Source organism: Anguilla rostrata, unplaced genomic scaffold (genome assembly GCF_018555375.3).
Source record: "Anguilla rostrata isolate EN2019 unplaced genomic scaffold, ASM1855537v3 scaf1165, whole genome shotgun sequence".
Classification (NCBI taxonomy): Eukaryota; Metazoa; Chordata; class Actinopteri; order Anguilliformes; family Anguillidae; genus Anguilla; species Anguilla rostrata.
Genome location: NW_026986492.1, coordinates 720 through 23,664, shown reverse-complemented (window position 1 = coordinate 23,664; position 22,945 = coordinate 720). Strand labels below are relative to the sequence as shown.

The following is a 22,945-nucleotide window of genomic DNA, read 5'->3' as shown; positions in this document are numbered from 1 at the left end:
TGAGAGGATGAGTTTAACTGGAAGTTCTGTTTCCATGTTCTGTTCACAGGGTCCAGGTAGAACGAGCAGGGTCACCTGTACCCAGCTGTGTGTCAATTAAGAGTGATCATTCAATGGGGAAGATACTCGACTTCAGAGAAGAGTTTCCAGGTGATTCAAGGTAAATGAACAGGTTCATATTGACACTACTATTTAATTAAACCTAAATCTGACTGGCTAATTTCTGGTGTAGGTTGGGTGCTCCATGTCATATTCAGGTATAGGTGGATGTATTGTGCCAAACTCAGGTGTTGATTATATATTATATCATATTCAGGTGTAGATGGGTGTGTTGGGCCATATTCAGGTGTAGGTGGGTGTATTATGTCTCATTGAGGTGTAGGTTTGGTTTATTGTCAAATTCAGTTGTCGATTGAGTGTAATATATCACACAAAGGTGTTGGTTGGTGTATTTTGTCATTCCGGTGCATGTGTGTGTACTATGTAAAATTCAAGTTTTGGTGGACATACTATGTCATATTCTGATGTAGTATAAGTATATTTCTGTCACATTATATTGTTGGTGGGCGTATTACGTAACATTCAGGTGTAGGTGGGTGTATTGTGCCATATTCAGGTGTAGGTGGGTGTATTATTTCACATTCAGGTGTCAATGGATGTATTATGTCATTTTAAGGTATAGATGAGCATATTATGTCACATTCATGTGTAGATGGGCGTATAATGTCACATTGTGATGTATGTGGGTGTTTTTTGTCATATTCAGGTGTAGGTTGGTGTTTTTTGTCACATTCAAATGTTGGTAGGTATATTATGTCCCATTCAGTTGTTTATGGTGTGTTGTTATTATATTCTGGTGTCGGTGGTTGTTTTATGTCATTATCAGGTGTAGATGGGTGTATTATGTCATTATCAGGTGTAGATTGTTATATTGTTTCACATTCAAGTGTAGGTGGGTGCATTATATCATATTCAGGTGTAGGTAGGTGTATTATATCACATTCCGATGTACGTGGGTGTATTATGTCACATTCCGGTGTAGGTGGGTGTATTATATCACATTCAGGTGTAGGTAGGTGTATTATGTCACATTCCGATGTAGGTATGTGTATTATGTCACATTCAGGTGTCAGTGAGTGTATTGTGTCACTTTCCGATGTAAGTGGGTGTATTGTGCCATATTCAGGTGTAGGTGGGTGTATTGTGTCACATTCAGACATAGATTATTATATTATATTCAGGTGTAGGTGGGTGTATTATTTCACATTCAGGTGTCGATTGAGTGTATTATATCACACAAAGGTGTTGGTTGGTGTATTTTGTCATTTCGGTGTATGTGTGTTTACTATGTAAAATTCAAGTTTTGGTGGACATACTATGTCATATTCTGATGTAGGATATGTATATTTCTGTCACATTATATTTTTGGTTGGCATATTGTGTAACATTCAGGTTTAGGTGGGTGTATTGTGCCATATTCAGGTGTAGGTGGGTGTATTGTGTCACATTCAGACATAGATTATTATATTATATGCAGATGTCGGTGGGTGTATTATGTCGTTTTCAGGTGTAGATTGGCATGTTATGTCACATTCAGGTGTTGATGGTATATTATCCTTGCTTTGTTCATAGGGCCCAGGTTGATAGAGCAATGTCACCTGTCCCCAGCTGTATGTCTATGAAGAGTGATCATTCAATGGGGAAGATACTCAACTTCAGAGAAGAGTATCCTGGTGATTCAAGGTAAATGAACAGGTTCATATTGACTCTACTATTTAATTAAAACTATATCTGACTGGCTAATTTCTGGTGTACGTGGGTGTGTCATGTCACATTCAGGTGTAGATAGTATGGTACACGTGGAGGAAAATCCCTTCTTTGGTTCGGTGGGTGAGTCGGTGATGCAAGAATAAAGACTAGAACTTATGATTTCTTCTAATAACCCTTTTTATTCTCTTTAATCAATAATCCTTTTCATGTACGTAGGCCTACGGGAGGTCTCTAGTACCATAAAGATACATAGAGAGCTTCCTCCCATTATGTTTTTACATCCTTTTTATACAACCAGATCTCCTCCTACCCTGATGTATCTTCCCTTTAAAATATCCAATCCCAGCCTAGGTCAAACATATGTTTCATAAGTTAGTTTAACAATAACTATTATATAATCTTCCATTTTAATCAATGACAGATATTTCACTACACACACTTACAGAGAAATGTATATGCATGACTTGAATAACAAGTATTTGTCCTCATGGTTAACAATTGTTCCATCTTCCAGTTTCAAAGTACATGCACTTTACATGCATTCACTACATGCTGTAATCCAACTGAAATATTGACTCATATACATACCACCATGCTCTAACAAACTATGTTTATATCAATGCTGTTGCCGTGATTACTTTGATTTTCATTCATTCATTTTAATAGAATATAATCTATACATTTACTAGATAGAGCAAATCAGTTCTTTCTAGATCAGTATCCTTTCTCTTCTCTTACAACTCAAAGGTCTTCTGCACAAGACTATTTCCCAACAGAAGTTACTTACCAAATTCCACTAAGTAAATGTTTACAATTTTCCCTCCTGCAACTGGGGTTCAAAGATTCTCTAGGTAATATGCATCAGTGTACAAGGAGACCACTGTCTTTCCTTAGTTACAAATAGACATAACACAGAATACCTATTGTTCTTCAGAGATCATCCCATAATCACATACATTTAAATATATTCTTGATCAGTACAATCTTTAATAAGAAGAAATGTAAAAACATTAAAAGAATGAAGAAAACCCATACTTCCACATACACTATGTGCAGGTGTACGTGGGTGTATTATGTCGCATTCAGGTGCAGGTTTGGTTTATGATGTCATTTTCAGGTGCTGGTGGGTGTTTTTTTGTCATATTCAGGTATTGATAGTGTGTGAGATCACTTTCAGGTGTAGGTGGGTGTTTTATGCCACATTCCGGTGTAGGTGGGTGTATTATTTCACATTCAGGTGTCGATGGATGTATTATGTCATTTTAAGGTGTAGATGAGTGTATTATGTCACATTCATGTTTAGGTGGGTGTATAATGCCACATTTTGATGTATGTGAGTGTGTTATGTCATATTCAGGGGTTGATGGTTTATTATATCATATTCAAGTGTAGGTTGGTGTTTTTTGTCATCTTCAGGTGTGGGTGAGTGTTTTATGTCACATTCAAATGTTGGTAGGTATATTATGTCCCATTCAGTTGTTTATGGTGTGTTATTATATTCCGGTGTCAGTGGTTGTTTTATGTCATTATCAGGTGTAGATGGGTCTATTATGTCATTATCAGGTGTAGATCGGTATATTGTTTCACATTCAAGTGTAGGTGGGTGCATTATGTCATATTCCGATGTTGGTGGGTGTATTATGTCACATTCAGGTGTAGGTGAGTGTATTATGTCACATTCCGATGTAGGTGGGTGTATTATGTCACATTCTGTTGTAGGTACATGTATTATGTCACATTCAGGTGTCAGTGAGTGTATTATGTCACTTTCCGATGTTGGTGGGTGTATTATGTCACATTCAGGTGTAGGTGAGTGTATTATGTCACATTCAGGTGTCGGCAGGTGCATTATGTCACATTCAGGTGTAGGTAGGTGTATTATGGTGTGTTCAGGTGTTGGTGTGGTATTCCATCTTGGCTGTCATCTGTTTAGATGGTGTTTTTTCTTGTTAATTTTCTGCAATGAATGACCTTGGATCCATTACCTGCAGTATCAGAGTTAAACTTACATGGATATGTAAATACATATTTTTGGTTTGGCGATGAATAGATCTACTTTAGATATTAGTGCACGCACTAACTTTGTCTAACAGGGAGTACGATACATCTGCCCTACTAAACAGGAAGAATACCAGTAAACCCCCAGTATGTAGAAGCAGATCCAAACAACAGGTGATGATGGGGTGGTGGAGGGTGAGTGCAGTTCTGAGCAGCAGCAGTGAAGCAGGCAAAGCAGGCAGGCAGCAGCAGCACTGAGAGGTCTGATTGGGGGGTTAAAAAGGGCTCCATTGGTGATGTGTGCCTGTATTGGATGGGTAAGAGAGAGTGTTGTGTGTATGCAATCGGATGATTGTGGAAACGCGTGAGTATGAGGTTAATGGAGCCGACCGATTGGTCAGCTGCAATTTTTGAGTTTCCTGACAGAACTTGTTTTGCGCATTCTGTTCAGTATTTTCTAACTTGATGTGTGTACAGAGAGAAACTGCGCAAATGGTTCAGTACACATGTGTAAAACAGATTCTTCTGGATAGAGCTGCGTAGAGGATGAGTTTAACTGGAAGCTCCGTCTCCATGTGCTGTGAGTTAGAGCTGCAGTAGAGGATGAGTTTAACTGGAGCTCTGTCTGATGTTTTTTCACAGGATCCGCAGTCACTGGAGTACCAGCTCTTTTGATGAGAAGAGTCGGATAAATTATCTTCCGCAAAAAAGGTATGAGACTTTTTTTCTAGTTTTTAATGGGTTATGTGTTTTCTTTGTGCAGTAATTTATTTGGTATATCAATGCCTTTTAATCCAGTGCAGGTCAATTGGTTTACAACAAATTCCTAAATTAATAACATATTGTTTTTTATCTTTGATTGTCATCAAACCTTATTTTAACACATCCAGCACTAACATTTGAAACATATAAAAATGCTATGATCAGCCATTCTCAATAATTTAGGTTTGTCAAACCCTTTTGGTTTAACAGTGGTTTTGGGCAAAAGGACAGGCCGTGGGGAAATGAATGGGTAAGACTATATTATGTTCATCCAGCAGATAGAAAACATCCCCATACACACACTCACTCACCCACACATCCACAAACACAACCCCCTCACCCCCCACCCATCCATGTTAACCACTAGTTGAAGACATTGTTTCACAGCTTAAAAAGGTGTTAAACCCAATTTGGTGATGATTTATGATTTTTGTGTTAATCTAAGAGCAGTTAAAGCAGACCGGCCAAATTTGGCCGTGAACACCATAATATAGGAGGGGGAGCAACGACCACTGGAGGATGGATAATATAGTGCAAGGGTAATGTTTACAAGTGCCTAACATTGCCCTTAACATTAATAACATATTGTACCTTTTTTATATTATTCATGATCATCAAAAGTGGAATATCATATGAACACAATTAACCAGCTTTTTACTTAAACATTTTTAAAATGTAATAAATTTTAATGATTTTAATTTCTATTTTAATGATGTTAGCGCATAGGAAAGCACGTGGCATACATATATTTAGGTTGTGTCCAAACCCACTTATACTGGTTTAACAGTGGATTATTTGAGCGCAATGTAAGGCACAGGGTTCCAATTGGCTGAACTTACTGCCTTAATTTATAGGTGTGTCTTGGGCATAAACATGTTATAAACCAGTCAGCATATCATCTCCCATTCCCTCTAATAGCCACCTGCACTTGCACCTTGGTGGATTGATAATATAATGGTGGATTTAAAAAGACTTAGAAAAGACAGATTTACCTCTGTCATTAAAGACCTGTGTCTGCGTGAGTCCATTAAAATTCGGAGATCTAAAAAAACAACCATCACGCACAGTGAATCCCGCAGACCATATTTGAAAATAAATCAAAAAAGGTGATTTAAAATGTCGAAATAAATGCAGTATTCACTGGGCAATGTTGTGGATTTTTTCAATCAAATAAACAATTCTGTCTGCTTGGCTGGCTATAGATGAAGCAGCTCTTCTGCCAGCTGATTCTTCCTTGCCCGTGTTGTTGGGGTATCTCGGTTCATTAATATGCATCAGCAAATTCAGTTCACCATCACGCCTTCTAAAGTCCTGTAATGTGTCCTTGTTTATGTCTGACATATCCATGACTTTGGCAATGTTATGCAACACGCAACACACCACAAAGAATATTCAGGCCTTCTGAGGGCTGTATTGTAATGTTCCACCTGACTTATGCTAACATCTGAAGTGTATTTTCACATTCCAAACGTCCTCTCTATTGGCTACAGTACATGTTTTGTGAGTTTTCGACCCGAATGACTATTCACACACTCTATTATATTATCTTCAGCTGTGTCTTTATCGGACAGCCATTGCCCCTAACAGCCACCCCTCCAGGAGGGGATTCCCCTAGAAGACTGCAGGAATGATGGAGTTGGCCAATATAAAGGTGTCATGTCTTTATCCAGGATAATTTACGGATGCATGTGTAACCTTACATGTAGCATCGTAAAAATGTAATGTTATGATTCATGAATTATGGCCCATTTTGTTTGTCATGTTAATTTATTATTGTGATACAGCACACTCTTCATGTATTTATTTTACTCTTGATACAGCACACCTCTATCTGTGTTTTATTTCATCTCTCCTGCAGCACTCTTATTTATTAGCCTGAAAAGAAGGATGAGAAGTTGAAACTGTTTCAGATTCATCTGAGTCAGGATTGCCCAAATGCTTCTTATGACTGCAAATTTATGAAGTTTATTAATGAATTGTTCGACAGTCGTGAAGTTGATGATTTACCCGAATGCATTGAGAGAGAGCAGGAGGATCCTGAGGCTGTGTGCATAGTTGAGAAGTTGCTGGAGACCTGTGGCAGTGAGGGGTCTCTGAAGATCACACTCCACATCCTGAGGAAGATGAAGCAGAAGGATCTCGCTGTAGCAAGTAGAAGAGGCTTTCTCTCATTGCTACTGTGTGCCAATTAGAATTTTGATATGAGTTTAGATAGCAAATCTAACAGTGATCAATGTTCTGATTTACAGCATCTACACTTTCATAATACTGTTTTACATTGACAATATTTCATACTGTAAATACAAGGCCAAAAATAACATTTATTTATTTTACATTTAAATTTATTAACATATTGCCTCAAGCAGTTATTACAGGGACAAGGAAATGAACAAGATTAAATGTCCCTGAGGGGGGTTTATAGGCAGAATCTTGTGCTCAAAAACCAGTAACTAGACCACTGTCCCATCAGACATACTGCCCTGAGTTTGTATCCCGGAATCAAACTCAGCAATCAGTATAAAAGTATCACATTATACGGGCCTCTTGGTGTCTCACGCTGTAAAGAAGCTCATTCCAAAAGCAAAAGCATGACCCTGCAACGGGGTTTCCTTGTCGGAGGCAGTTGGTTGGGAACTCGGAATCGAAAAAGCGCTCCTTTTCATCATAATGAAAAAAATACCCAATATTGTTAATTCGGTCGAAAACGATTATAGCGAGAGTGACAGTGACACTGATGCTGCTGTCAGCAAGAAATTCTATTTCAATGATGGAAGGTATGTAATACTGTGAGAGAGGTGTGTAATGCTGTGTGAGAGGTGTGTAACACACTGTGAGAGAGGTGTGTAATGCTGTGTTAGGTGTGTAACATACTGTTATAAGCATATAACACTGATATGTGTGAAATATTGTGAAGACAGAATGCATTAATACTTTTATTGGCTGTTTTTTCTTAAAATCTGTTATTGAGTGGGAAATGTTTATCACATTTTTAAAAATATTATTTCTCATATTTCCTCTCCAGATGAATCCATAAAAAGAAATCTGAAAACTCATCTGAAGAGGAAGTTTGAATGCATATTTGAAGGTTTAGCAAAGCAGACAACCCTCCTCAATGAGATCTATACAGAGCTCTACATCACAGAGGGGGGAAGTGGGGAGGTCAATGATGAACACGAAGTCAGACCGATTGAGACAGCATCCAAGAGACAAACCACACAGGAGACTGCAATCCTCTGCAATGACATCTTTAAGCCTTTACCTGGACAAGGGAAACCTATCAAAACTGTGCTTACAAAGGGCATCGCTGGCATTGGGAAAACTGTCTCTGTGCAGAAGTTCATTCTGGACTGGGCAGAAGGAAAAGCCAATCAGGACATTGATTTCATCTTCACTCTTCCTTTCCGAGATCTGAATCTGCAGGAGAAAAGAGAATTCAGTCTGATGCAGCTTCTGCAGCACTACTTTCCACAGCTGAAAGAGATGAAAAGTGTTGACGGTGATGAAGTCAAAGTTGTATTTATCTTTGATGGACTGGATGAGTGTCGACTTCCTCTAAATTTCCAAAGTAGTAAGTACTGCTCCGATATAACAGAGTCATCATCAGTGGATGTGCTGCTGACCAACCTCATTAAGGGGAATCTGCTTCCCTCTGCTCTCCTCTGGATCACCTCCCGACCAGCAGCAGCCAATCAGATCCCTCCTGAGTGCGTCCACCAGGTGACAGAGGTACGAGGGTTCAATGACCCGCAGAAAGAGGAGTACTTCAGGAAGAAAATCAGAGATGAGAACCAGGCCAGCAGAATTATCTCACACATTAAGTCATCCAGGAGCCTCTACATCATGTGTCACATACCAGTCTTCTGCTGGATTTCTGCTACTGTTCTGGAGACAATGTTGGGTAAAACAGAGAGTGGAGATCTGCCCAAAACTCTGACTGAAATGTACACACACTTTCTGCTCATTCAGACTAAGGTGAAGAATCAGAAATATCATGGCACTGATGAGACAGACACAAAGAAGATGTCAGCATCAGATACAGAAATCATCCTGAAACTGGGGCAGCTGGCTTTTCTACAGCTGGAAAAGGGCAATCTGATATTCTATGAAGAGGACCTGAAAGAGAGTGGGATTGAAGTCAGTGAAGCTTCAGTGTACTCTGGGGTGTGCACAGAGATCTTTAAAGAGGAGTGTGGGTTGCACCAGGAGAAGGTCTACTGCTTTGTGCATCTGAGCATTCAGGAGTATCTGGCTGCCTTGTTTGTATTGCAATCATGTGTAAATGAGAACAGAAATGTACTCAGAGCAGAAGAATCAGAACCTCACAGTGACAGAGTGCAGCTGTCTGAGTTACACAGGAGTGCAGTGGATCAGGCCTTATTGAGTAGGAATGGACACCTGGACCTTTTCCTCCGATTCCTTCTCGGCCTCTCTCTGCAGTCCATTCAGTCTCTCTTAGGAGGACTACTGACAGAGACAGAAAGCAGATCAGAGAGCATTAAGAAAACAGTCCAGTACATTAAGGAGAGGATCAGAGAGGAATATTCAGCAGAGAGGATCACCTATCTGTTCCACTGTCTCAATGAACTGAATGACAACTCTCTAGTGCAGGAAATCCAGAATTCCCTGAGATCAGGAAAACTTTCTGATAAAGAGCTGGAACCAGACCAATGTTCAGCTCTGGCCTTTGTGTTACTGATGTCGGAGGAGATCCTGGATGAGTTTAACTTGAAGACATACAACACATCAGCAGCATGTCATCAGAGACTGCTACCAGTAGTCAGGCACTGCAGGAAGGCCATGTGAGTATTATGTCATTAATAATGTAGATGATTGACCACGTATTTTCCCACTTTTTAAATCTGGTCAGAATAAAGTGCAATAAAATTGCCGGGCAACAGAATATTTGGTTAAAAAACGATTTATGAATCAAGATGTTTTAACTTGTGCCCTCATTTAATGTCTTATTTCCAGAACATAAGCAGCATCAAATGCAAAACCTCAGCACTTACCATATAATTTCTTTTATTTACTATTACTATTTACTGATTTGATACTTTTACTAATTATTTGCAAAGATAGCAATTGTGAAATAAATAAGGAGTTTATTGATATCAGAGTAATCTGATGGATCAACCTTTGTCAGAACATACAATTCATGCAGATTAAAATGAAGAGAAGCTATATAAAGTTACAGAATTAAGAAAAGGTGCCCTATTTTGTTGATAGCACAGGCACAAACACACCTGGAATTGCTTGTCATATTTTTCACTTTCCCCAGGGTTGTTAGTTTTATGGTCTGCTGTTAATCTGCTTCTATCAACATGGGTTTGTTGGTGCAATCGGGGATGTGCCAATAGAAACATTCGGCACTGTGTTAGTTTGGTGTTGAATAATGCGTTTGCAGTTAAACCAACCCATACCAGGTTTTAACTCGTGCTATTTTGGCATTATAACTGTGCCACACTTGTGAATCCATAAACACATAACGCAGATACAAGAAATATTTTGTTTATTTCAATTGAAGAAAAGTTATTCAGTCCAATGCTGGCTATTTAGGCAGTGGAGTTAATTGTGTATGCTACTTGAATGAGACAGGTGGGAGACCGTCTTTACACCCCTCAGATAGTGTTTACAGTGAGCCCAGAACGCACTGTAAACTTGCTTTTAATCACGTGTTTGGCTAGGCTAGGTCAATGACTGAGTGGACTTTTGGAATGTTTAAAATGCATTTCTGTCAGGACCACTGTCATCAAGTAGAACTTTATTGACAATAAAGGCAATACAGTTATGTTTGGCGGTATGGCTCTGTTCTGGAGCTCTCCCGCCAACCACGCAGCCCGCATGGATAAGGCCGGGAGGCCAGCAGCCAAACCCCAAAACAACCATATGCCGATATGCTATCAATAAGTGTCTCCGGCTGATGTGGTGACTATGTGTACGACCACCTGGAGGAAGCCCTTCGTCCAGTCGAGCCTTTCGGCTTGAGGCCGTCTATATTTTTTACATGGATCAGTGGTTATGTGTACCAACAGCATGTTGGACGTTCCCCTGAGGCCAATACTTGTAAGATGTAATATTAATTAATAACCCCAAGGAACATACTATGTGTGGTATGATATTAGGCTATGTGTACCGACAGCTGTCGGTATTTCCCCTCGAGCGCCGAGATTTAAACTAAATCGGGGGAAATATACTACCGACTACGTCAGTGTAAATGAATCCTCACTCGTTGCATAGGCCAGTAGTAGCAGCAGCAGGAGCGCGGTGGCAGTAACGCAGCAGCGTAGGAGCCATAGCGCAGCAGCAGTAAGAGCAGTGACGTGAAGCACGTGTTCAACGATGACGTGATGACTATGTGTACGACCACCTGGAGGAAGCCCTTCGTCCAGTCAAGCCCTTCGGTTTGAGGCCGTCTATTTTTTTTTCTTTTATGGATCAGTGGTTATGTGTACCAACAGCATGTTGGACGTTCCCCTGAGGCCACTAGTTAGATGAATTATTAATTAATAAACCAGGGGAACATACTATGTGAGATGTAATATTAGGCTATGTGTACCGACAGCTTGTCGGTATTTCCCCTCGAGCGCCGAGATTTAAACTAAACCGGGGGAAATATGTTACTCATATTAGTGTAATGAATCCTCGTTCAGTAGTAGTGCAGCAGCAGCAGCAGCAATAAACAGCAGGAGCAGTAGAATCAGCAACAGCAACACGGCAGCAGTAACATCAGCAGTAGTGGCAGCAGTACGCAGCAGCAGCAGTAGCACCCAGCAGCAGTAACAGCAGCAGCAGAAGCAGTACCAGCAGCAGCAGCTTCAGTAGCAGTAGCACCCAGCAGCAGCAGCAGTAGTAGTAGCAGTAGCAGCAGCAGGAAACTGATTAGAGGGGAAACATTGGCGGCTGCGACACCGGTACTTGCCAGTAGACAGTAGCAGCCGTGCTCCTATACTGCAAAGCTCATAGCTTTTGAACGGAAATTATGTCAATGGCAACGGATGAAGAAGTACATGTCCAAAGCCCTGTAGCTTCACTGAGGATGCTGGGAACCATCACTGCTGCCGTTGCCGCACTGGAGCAGGAGTGGTGGTGTAGAACTCCGGAATGGGGACCACATTGCCAATGAGACAGAGGCAGACGGCAACCAGATTTCGTCATGGCATTTCCCAATGAAGGCTCCTCAGGGCTCGCATGGGGGCGCCACCACAGGTACCGGGTCATGGAGGAGAGGACGGAAAACAGTGCTAGTATGCAATAATGACAGAAGTTTCTTCATTTTCTAAGATTAAAAGCTTGAGGTGTATACAATATATAGTTAATTTAAGCATATTTGCCATGGTGAGATCATATAAAGAACCATGAAGCATAAGGAAATGCAGTTCCCAACAGTGGGTACTCCGGGGTTGAAACGCTTGCCTTAAGAGAGACCAGTTGTGAACGCAGTTATGAGGTTGAATAGTCTATGAATCTTTTTTTTTTTAAATTGTGGGGAAATGCATTATGCAGAGATTGGATGAACATATTACTGCTTCTGCCCATCAGGCGTCACGATGAGGCTAATCTTGCGTTGCGCTATCGGAAGCGACTCCTACCAAACGGATACGCTGGAAAAGATGCATAGCTTGGTCCCGAAAGCCGAGACGATTGGCGATCGTGTTTTTGAGTTTCGCTTACATTACATTACAGGCATTTGGCAGACGCTCTTATCCAGAGCGACGTACAACAAAGTGTATAATCATAACCAGGAACAAGTATGACGAAACCCCTAGAGAGAAGTACCGGTCCAAGTGCAGGGAACAGCCGCATAGTTCAACTTGGACCCTGAAGGTTAAACCGATTAACACTAACAACGAGAACGGCAACAACGCTTAATTCGCTGACATAAGGGCCACTCCGGGCGAGGGCAGGCATCGAAGCAATAAGGTTCGAATAATTATTTCTCAATACGTCGCTATTTAAATATTATTTAACAGTTGGGCACAGTGGGCTGCTTTAAAGGGCCACATTGCATTACTAATATGCTTACCGAATGAGTATATTAGGAGAGGAATTGGAACCATTCGCGTGAGCATGCAATTGTAGAGACGGCGAAGCCAATACCTAGGCTATGTGGAGCATGTCCGTAGCAGGAGGTATAATTTTTTCCTCAACATGTGTGCTCAGTCGTGTGGTCACATGCCTGATCACATGCACGGTGAAGAAGTCAGAGCAGTGACGCGGAGAAGGCTACATGAAATCCCTTCTCCGCTGTGATAAACTTAAATGCCCGTTTAGGTGTCATGGAATACAACGATACACTTATGAATGCGGAACGTACGCATTTGCGTCTTGCAACAGCACAATATTGAGAGAACCAGTTGGACAAGACAACGTTAGCCTAATTTGTCTCATTACAATGGACATTAGCAATCCCTAAACATTCAGCATCGTGATCTGACAGCTAAATTAGATAGCCAACCAACTTGTATCCTCGCAGATTTAACACCAATATGAATTTAATGTTTTTATTTTTCTGTCGCGATGATTGGGTCCTGATAGGGAACCGGCTTTTTAAGTGCAAATCGTGAATCAGTGGAGAACAACTTTCAGAAACCGAAAGTTGAAGCCGAAGCTGGTTTGCATTTACAACATTGGCTGTAGCCTATTTGCCGGTAACAGTCCAACACTCCTTCTAGTGTAGCGATTCAGCGAAGGGTAGAATGCAGCTTTGAACAATTTAGACGACTCAGCATCTCAGCTCTTTGCAACACGCCCTGCCGCCCATGTTCAATCTACCAAACCTATAACAGCCAGAGTTTAACTGCCATCTCGCAGCCCAATTTTTTCGGAATAACTGTTTACACCAGGAAGTAGGCATGGGGGCTGCGTGTAGTCTAGTCTAGTAGCTGCGTGTTAGCGACTGTCCTTAATCCGTTAGCCGTTCGTAATGAACAAAAGATTCTTTATCGATACGCCTACTTTTCCCATCTCAGCCAAGCGTGAGAACTTTGGCGTTCTCAATTCAGACATTTCCGTTTAGATTTACGTGCACGAACCCCAAATTCGCGTAAAACGATTGATTGGAAGACCCCGCTCTGATCAAGTAGAGGATGTAGCGTACGACCCAATTCTACTGCGTTCCGGAAGGCAGCCGAAAGCATTCACGCCAGGAATTCTTTAGCAGTGACGCATCTAGCTTTGACTCTGGTGGTGAGAAACTCGACAATAAGCATGCCATTAACTTGTGCCCGCATATGTTGGAACATTTCCGCTTTTAGCAAAAGACTTGCGATATTCGTGGAACGAGCCCCTCTGTGAGACGTCCCCGCAATCGAACGTGTATATTCGGTGTTGTCAATTTAGCGACTTTTAGAGGAGGCCATAGCTACTTTCCATAGAAATAGTTGGCAACACTGTATATTATGCGTTTACGCTAGACTCAGAGCTCAGCAGAAATTAAATAAGGTTGATGACATTACCCGGCAAAAATCTGCAGCTAGCAGATATGGACGTGGCAGCAGCTTCCAGGCTTGAACATGGCGTCCTCCATGGAGGGGCGGCGCCGCCGCAAAGCAGCGCTCCTTGAATGAAGCTCCCTGGCCAGTTAGCAGTGAGGACAGTGCACCGGTATCCTCAATATTTGGAATAAGCCGCTTAGACAACGCTTTGCGTGGCTGGCCCCGAAATGGATCGCCTGCCTGCTGCAGCTAGAGCTTAGAGGTAAGGAGCAATGCAAATGAATAGCGAGACTTCTTCATAGTGCCTAGGCTGTGAGCTTAGACTAGCAGCTAACATGTAGCAAGTAGACATGGTTTAGACTGGCAACGTGCCGTAGTCTAGCTGGATTGCAGGAAGAAGCACCGATTTACGAAGCAACGTGCAGCGCTTGCATGCAGGAGGAGCAGCCGAATGAGTAGAGGGAGGCTGTTTAAGTAGACCGCCCTGTTAGTGAATGTACTGTGATAGGCGAACATCACTCAGCTGAGCCATCAGCTGATTCGGCCGGAGCACTTGACTCTCGTGACCTGCCAGAACTACGCGATGCTCCATTTTATGATTTTGGATGGATTGGGTGGTACATCACTGTACAGCCCTCAGAAAGTGCATTCTTTGTGGTGTGCTGTGTTCTACATTACATAGCCATATGCCATGGACGTGACATAGACCTCACAGAGGACACATTACAGGTCTTTCATACAGAGAGAAGCAGAGTCGCATGTGACGATCGCTACAGAGCACAGAGTGCACAAGAGAGCAGGGACTGGTTGGCTGTGGAGTTTCACACCTACCACACCTACCTATGATTTGTACAGTTCTGTTTCTTATTGATGCATGGCAGATACATAAGCATATGGTAAAATTGAACAAAGTAAATGATTGGCTGTGTCTAGTAATATAGCATGACTACTGAATAAGCACACGGTGACCTTTCGGTCTTCAGTGTTACATAAACAAGCTTTAAATCAGATATAATAGTTTGGTATTTTATCGATCGGTTGCTTTCAGAGTCCTGGGCATCATGGCATCACAGCCGGTTCCTCCCTGGCAGGATGGCAGGGGGAGGATAAGGAGGAAAGCCAAGCTCACCAGTTTGGACTTCTAGAAGTGTATAAGACAGAGAGAAAGAAAACGCATTCACACAGACACACACACACAAACGCACGTACATGCATTGTTTTTAACTTCAGGTGTCAGTGAGTGTATTATGTCACATTCTAATGTAGGTGGGTGTATTATGTCACATTCCGGTGTAGGTGGGTGTGTTATGTCACATTCAGGTGTAGGTAGGAGTTTTATGTCACATTCAGGTGTAGGTGAGTATATTATGGTGTGTTCAGGTGTAGGTGTGGCATACCATGTTGGCTCACAGCTGTTATGATGGTGTTTTTTCTTGTTAAATTTCTGCAATAAATGACCCTGGATCCATTACCTGCAGTATCAGAGTTAAACTTCCCCTCCCTCCATTCCTCACTCTGTCCCTATATTCTAGCTGTTAACACAGCTCAGACAGGAGTGGCTTCATATTTCATGTGAATTAATCAACAAGGAGCGAACTGCAACCACATTTTATGCAGTTAAGGACAACACACGTATGAAAATACTTACATGGATATGTAAATACATATTTTTGGTTTGGCGGTGTCATAAGGTTGATAGAACTTAGTTGAGTTATTAAATTTAAGTTGATTTATTTTATTATTTCAAATTTAATTATTAGGGGGTCACCCTCAGCTACCGTGTTAATGGCACAGCACTCTGAATACTGAACCCAGAATAACTGGAGATCACCCTTTATCAACTTCAACACTTACCCTCTGCACTTATTAATTCAAATGTCTCTATTTGGCTTCGTTGGTGGATCATTCCATCAGCATGAGAGAGGAACCACAAACACACATATACAAAAATATAAGCTTTAATGACAAATAATTGTTATTGTAAGTTAAGCAGTTTGGTTGTAATATGGGATAGGATACTGGCACAGTATAGCATGATACAATTCAGTACATATAATGTAGAATGTAGTGACGAGTCAGACGTTACAGTATTAATAATATGGTTCATAAGTGAAACGCTCTCTCAACAAGGTTACTGGGTACCGCTAAACAGAAACTCACTATGAACTAATACCATTTTACGCACGTAGCCTATGATTAGTGTGAGACAGACAACAATTGGGATGGCAGGTATGCCATCCCGCCAAGTTACGCCTTGGCGGGGGCATGCCCCATACCTATACAGCACCGAGAGTTTGGCACTTTTCAGGGTTCCCCACAGAAATAACCACAACATCCACAGACACTCAGCCCATAAAAACATTAAATTCTGTACATTCTGACCCCATTTCAACAGACAGATTTCATAAACAACTTCACACGTCCACACAATAAAGTCCCAAACTAAGGGGATTTTGCATTTTCTCCTCCTTCTTCTTCTTCTCATTCTTATTTTTCCTGCTGCCTATCCCACTAACAACGTCTCCCCATTGGACATTTTACGACACCAGCCAAATCTTCACCTACACGACCCAATCAAAAACTTGCATACACACGCAAAATACCCATACCTTTTTACTCTGAAACATTTAAACAGTTAGCCTGCCTGTGGCCTAGTGGGCAAGGTTACAGTCTTGGGAATATGGAGACATGGGGTTGTAGGTTCAAGCCCAGCTAAGAACATGTTTCTTTAACCTGCTTTTACCCTCACTAATAATTGTCTACTACTTCTCAATTATTGCTTTTGCACCATCTACCCGCCGTTCACCGAACGTATACCGAACTGAACTGCATTATGACGTACCGTCTGCACGTTCAGTTATTAACCGGCTACAATATTGCAAAGCCATATGGATTCAACGGGAGCTCTTCTGTGCTTACTGGCCTGTGCTCTTCTTTAAAAGCACGGACAGGTTTGCTAATGATATTTCACGCATTGCATAGCTATGTCACGGTGCTGCACTAACAAAGACACAGACTGGTAAACCTCTGGTTGAAGGATTGAATCCCGCCTCGCCCTCAGGCAGATAGTGTCCTCTTTTACACTAATGTTTTCTTACGCTTATATTTGCTTTACCAAAACTCACTCACGGCCACCCATATGCATTTCATGGCGGCAAATGTATTCCTTTTATTAAAAAGTTACACCAGTTCACCACTGTGCCACTTCTATTAACTATTTCTTCACTTGGCTACCGTACAAAACCTTATCAGCAAACGCCACGTTTCTACATTCATGTTACCGCGCCCTGTTCTCTATCTAGCCACATACAAACAATTGCTACGTAGGCTATGCACGTTCTGCAACTCCGCATTAAAACATTACATTTAAAATAATGACTCACTCATAATTATAACTACTACTGAACATGACAAAAGAACATCAGTGCAATAGATTACACATGTTACTTAACCCTCCACTTCAACGACTAACGATTTATAAAGACTGTTATACATACCGTTCGATAAGTAAACTTAAGCGTGTTCATGGTCACTTCATTTACTTCGCACTATAGTCTGTTGTAAACACCTCACAGCTAGACCAATGAGGGTTTGTAGCTGGAGGGGAAGGTATCGCGTGTTCTCCCTTGGCTGGTGTGATTCAAAACCGGAGATGTTAGTTATTTTTCCTCTGTTCGTAAGAACAGGGCACAATTATAATTAAGAATGCACTGGTTCCGTTGCCACGGGTTAGATATGAAGGCGCTGCTTCATATCCCGCTTAAAACTGGCCCGAAACGGATCAGTAGCATTCAGGTTACTCTCCGTTCGCAAACGGGGCTATGCTGTCATTAGAGATATATCCGATCTGTCGCCGGACTGTCAATATCCCAATGGGAGCATCAGAATATTCACAAATGCGCGGAACAACACATCAAATATATCCATGACCACAGCAAGAAAGCGTAACAGTTAATAGGTTTTACCCTCGTGATAATCTGACTCCATATTAATTAATAAGTTAAGTTATGTTCCAAATTAGAATTTAGGCTTGATTTAGAATGGAACTCAGTTCGTCTGAAGTTCTACACCGAGGGTCAACGCAGTTTCACCCGGTACGCACCGCGGATGCGCCCGTAACGACAATTTAACTAGCTGTTTGCAGACGACACAGCGGTTGTGAGATTTCCCTCATGGGGAGTATAACCTAATTAGGGTTCAGGGACTCCGAAAGGGCCATCCCAGGATCAACTTGGTTCTGCTGACGGTCCCGCCTTAACTGAAAACTTGGTGATCAAACAAGTCCAACGGGCAGTTCCCTAGTCATAATTGGGGGAAACCGACTTAGAGGGCTGTTACAAGAACGAAACATTGACCAAGACCACACAAATCAAGTCATTAACAGTTTTAATGTCAGGTAGGTTATACACTTAAAATAGTCAATTTGTAGTTACAGAATTTAGAAAATAGTCTAACAATCAAAGATAAAGATGAGCATACCTGACAGCAGTCTACACACAGAAAGAGTCTTGTGTGGGAAGTCTGATTGCAGACTCCCAGAGGGCCCTGTTCCTCTCCTATAAGAACCCAGCGCAGGCAGGTGGATGTCGCCACAAAAGGCTCATAAAACCATAAATTTACTTGGAGGGGAAGATTGGAATTTGGTTCAGACAGGATCAGACAGATGGATTTACTAGGAGGAGTGTCCCAAAAATACAGTTTACTTCCAAAAATAGATTTTCTCTAGGTTTGCTGGTTTTAAAACCTAAACCAGAGCATCACTCGCACAGAGACCATAAAAACCATACCAAATATGAATATTTGTTCTCGTGATTGTCATGAAAACTCTGAAAAACATGAAATAACTGTACAATCTTTTACATGAACCAACTGTCAACTCTCACTGTCTTTCCACAGTGTATCAAGATTGCATAGTGTAGTGTATCAATGTATTCGACCCAAATCTGGATTTATTTCCTAACAAAAAGTGTGCGTGAGTAAATTTCTCTCCTTATGAAGGTTGGGAGACAAGTTACCCAGTGACACCAGGTGAGGGCACTGTGGCTGTCCCTCAACTGTCCTGAGCAATTTGCCCCATTTCCATCATGTGATTTTATTACTTGCCATCTGAAACCTCCAGGACGTTGGGATAATTTTAGGTGTCACCTGTTAACTGTCGCAAAACCAGATGCCAAGGTCTTACGGGCCACTCTGTCCCGACAATATCAGACTCTGCACCTGGCGAATTGCTTTACGACAGTCAGAGAGGAAATTCCACTCTATGCCTGTTCCCGTGGGCCTTACACTGTGATCATGTCAACCTTCACCTACATGCCCATTCTGCTAAAAACATATTGTTTCAACTACGCAATTTCATAATTTCTCCTAATTTATCTCACACTGTTGTTGTTTTCTCATATTCAAAGCCTGCTAGGACATATGCGTCTGCTCCTATTCTCCACTATCATGTTTTCCGGTTCTAGCTTAGCAAAACAGGGAAGAGGATTCCTACTTGCAGATAAGCCTATCAAAATGCTTTATGAACCTTACAAACACTAAAACTGCATCTCCACGAAATAACAGACAACGGAGCAGGACAGAAGGCTATACAAGCTTGCTGATTCTTTTGTCAATCAAGGCTCGTTGGATGGCCGTGAGTACATACACTGGCCATATTTCACCTGCGTTTCTTATGCGTTTACACCTTACGCCACCGCACCCTTTATCACAGCCACTGTTTTACATATATAGCAAACCGAAACTGCTAAACTGTACATGCTCATCAGACTGTACAACTTCACACAAGGATAGCCGTAATCCACAACCGTTTCTTACAGGGTCACTTCGCATTTCTCACTTTCATAATAAAACGCTTTGCAAAAAGAAATGATATCTACAAACAATATAGGCTATCTTGCCTCACCGAAATTAAATAAGATGTATTCCAAAGCAATGCTACCCAGTATTTCCTCAATTCTTTCAAGTCACTTGGCCCTGTGTGTATAAGCATGCAGTACATGGACAGGCCTTTTGCCTGGTGTAATTGCCTGGAGGAGAGATGAGGGGATAGGGTCGAGGGCGCAGGTGGTAGGGCGGTGGGTGAGCAGGAGCTGGGAAACTTCAGAGTCTGAGAGGAGAGAAAATATTGAGAAACGAGGCGCAGAGGGGGCGGTGGGGGCAGAGGGCGCAGAGGGGGCGGAGGGCGCAGAGGGGGCAAAGGAGCTGCGGATGTCTGCAATCTTTTCGTCAAAGAATGCTGCAAAGTCATCTGCAGTGAAGGAAAACTGGGATGGAGGAGGTGGCACGCTGAGGAGAGAGGAGAAAATAGAGAAAGGTTGATGAGGGTTAGAAATGGAGTTATGAATTTTAGTTTGATAGAAATTTGCCTTAGTGGCAGTGACAGCAGAAGAAAACTCTGTCAGGAGGGACTGATAGGCTGAAAGTCAGAAGCGTCCCTGGATTTGGCCCACTTCCTCTCAGCAGCGCGGAGGCTGGCCCTGGAGGTGCGTAGGATGTCAGACATCCATGGACTGGGAGGGGATGAACGTGCTGGCCTAGGGACAAGAGGACATAGGGAGTCGAGTGCTGAGGAGAGAGATGAAGTTAGGGTGGAGGATGCAGAGTTAGTGGGGAGCTTGGAAAATGATTGAAGAGGGGGGAGGGAAGCAGTCACTCTGGGAGCAAGAGAAGAGGGTGATAGGGAGCGGAGGTTACGGCGGACAGTGACAGTGGGGGTGGGAGGAGGAGAGGGAGGATGTGGAGAGAGGGGGAGGGAGAAGGAGATGAAGTGATGGTCAGACGTATGCAGGGGGGTAACCGACTAGCTAGCTAACCCTAACCGGCAAATATTCAATCTGTCAAACGTGTTTGACGGTTTGTCAGTCGTGTACATTCCGTAAATGTCTACCTGGGCCATGCTTCAGGCATGTAATGTAATGTGTGACAAAGCTAATATAATCCCGTTTTTGGGATAAACACTGCAAAATTTTCAGTTTCACGAAGCGAATTAAGAGTGTTAAGGTTTATTTGCTGGATAACAACACACAATGAAATTACACACACAGAATTTAACGAAATTAACCATCTTTGTAAGACTGGCATTTAGAAAGGAACATGTTTTTAGCATTTAAGAGACCGACAAGAGCATTTAAGACAGTGGTTCTCAGAATCGGTCCTGGGGGCTCCTTGCGTATATATTGGTTTTGATGATTTACAAGAAAAAAATAATAGCCTAATAATAATTAGAAATTCAATTTACATTTTTTTTGTCTTCATGCACCAGGTGGAAAACTTACTGTACAAAGTGTGTTGTCATATTTACACGCGTGCAGATCAGTTATTAAAATACTTGGTAGATTTGTTAATCACCGCTGACAGTGTTAATTTTTATTCAGTAGAAAGTGACTTGCGAACGATCAGTCAGCTAGCGTCACCCAGCAAGTGAACACCACAAACGGCGATGGAGTAGCTAGTAGCAGTTACTGGCTCATTAAATGACTGTGGCGAAAACCTACGACGATAACTTGCTCGGTTAACAGCAGGTCTACCAGACAGTTACGCCTAGTCAAATCACCAGTACACATCTCTGATTGATTGACCATCAGTGTAGTCGATGTTCTTCCCCTGTGTTTCATATTGCTAATGCGTGAGCTAACTACGGATAGCCTACCTAGCTCACTGGCAAGCTGATATGCTAGCTAAGCATATTCGTTTTGCTGAGAAACATACATTGAAGATAACTGAACATAATTGTATTATTAATGTCATACATATAACGTGATTACATGACACAGTACAGTCACAGATGGAAATTAAACTCCGTAAACATTTAATAATATATTTTAAAACATAAGGGCAGACAGTCAGCTAGCCTCAAGTTCGATCGTTCGTTCAGGTTGATGGGCTTTTCCGCACCGGACTGTCAATCAAATAATAAAAATCACAAGACCACTTAACTCTATGGTTTTGGCTCCAAATCGACAACATGGCCGCGCCCGCCATTGATCTTCAAACCGTGTTTTAGAGACCCACGGAGAGTCAATGGGTGACGTCACAGTAGCTTTGTCCATATTTTTTACAGTCTCTGGTTATTCGGCGGGGACGCCGAGGCTAGGATAGCTTCCTATAAATCAACGTGACCCACGGCTCGGGTACGGAGGAAAAAAGGAAAAATTAGAAAAAGATAAGAAGAGGTGAGGCAGCCTCGGTGGTCGTTGACTTAAAAACCTGGTCGGGATCGAGCGGTCTGGGCTGTCATTGGCTGTTTGGAGGGCACACCTTCGTATCACGTCCGCCTTTCCCATTGTGGGGTGTGTTTCAATAACTTTGGTAAATTAAATTCAAGTTTGATCTAGTTGGATAATTATTTAGCAATGCAAGAAAGGTGGATATACTTTGTACCTCGACCTTCGTTGTGAGCGTGGTTAACAGCGAATGAACATTCCTTACTATGCCTCCACTACGTGCAAGGAGGTTGTTAATCCCCCCCAGTGTCATCTATAGCTTTGATTTTAGAATTATGGGTATCTGGCATGAGGGGTCTGGCGATCCTGAAGGGAAGTGGAAGATAGTGTTGGAATGTTGAAAGTAACAGACGCAGGCTCATTTGGGAGCTTATGCAGAAATAAAGCATTTGAGCCCTCAGAGAGAGGACTGCAGTGAAACAACTTACAACTGTCCTACAGCGGTGAATGGATCTGCTTTAGACATTAGTGCACGCACTAACTTTGTCTAACAGGGAGTACTATACATCTCCCCTACTAAACAGAAACATTACCAGTAAACCCCTCAGTATGTAGAAGCAAATCCAAACAACAGGTGATGATGGGGTGGTGGAGGGTGAGTGCAGTTCTGAGCAACAGCAGTGAAGCAGGCAAAAGCAGCGCAGGCAAGCAGCAGCACTGAGAGGTCTGATTGGTGGTTTAAAAAGACTCTCCAATGGTGATGTGTGCCTGTGATTGGATGGGTAAGAGAAAAGTGTTGTATGTATGCAATTGGATGAT

General features: G+C 42.0%; 1 protein-coding gene across 1 annotated transcript; it reads left to right on the top strand.

Annotated features, from left to right (window-relative positions):
* Positions 1-6,488: 6,488 nt before the first annotated feature.
* On the top strand, positions 6,489-15,435 carry LOC135247233 (NLR family CARD domain-containing protein 3-like). The gene is made up of 3 exons (XM_064320542.1): positions 6,489-6,681; positions 7,499-9,329; positions 15,013-15,435. The coding sequence occupies exons 1-3, from the start codon at positions 6,489-6,491 to the stop codon at positions 15,107-15,109; spliced, it is 2,121 nt and encodes a 706-aa protein (XP_064176612.1). The 3' UTR covers positions 15,110-15,435.
* Positions 15,436-22,945: the final 7,510 nt, after the last annotated feature.

Excerpts from the sequence above, each read along its gene's own strand:
- LOC135247233 (XM_064320542.1), top strand. The coding sequence starts at position 6,489 with ATGAAGTTTATTAATGAATTGTTCGACAGTCGTGAAGTTGATGATTTA. Across the intron at positions 6,682-7,498 it reads GAAGGATCTCGCTGTAGCAA|TGGGAAATGTTTATCACATT; the intron begins GTAGAAGAGGCT and ends TCTGTTATTGAG. Across the intron at positions 9,330-15,012 it reads AGGCACTGCAGGAAGGCCAT|AGTCCTGGGCATCATGGCAT; the intron begins GTGAGTATTATG and ends GGTTGCTTTCAG.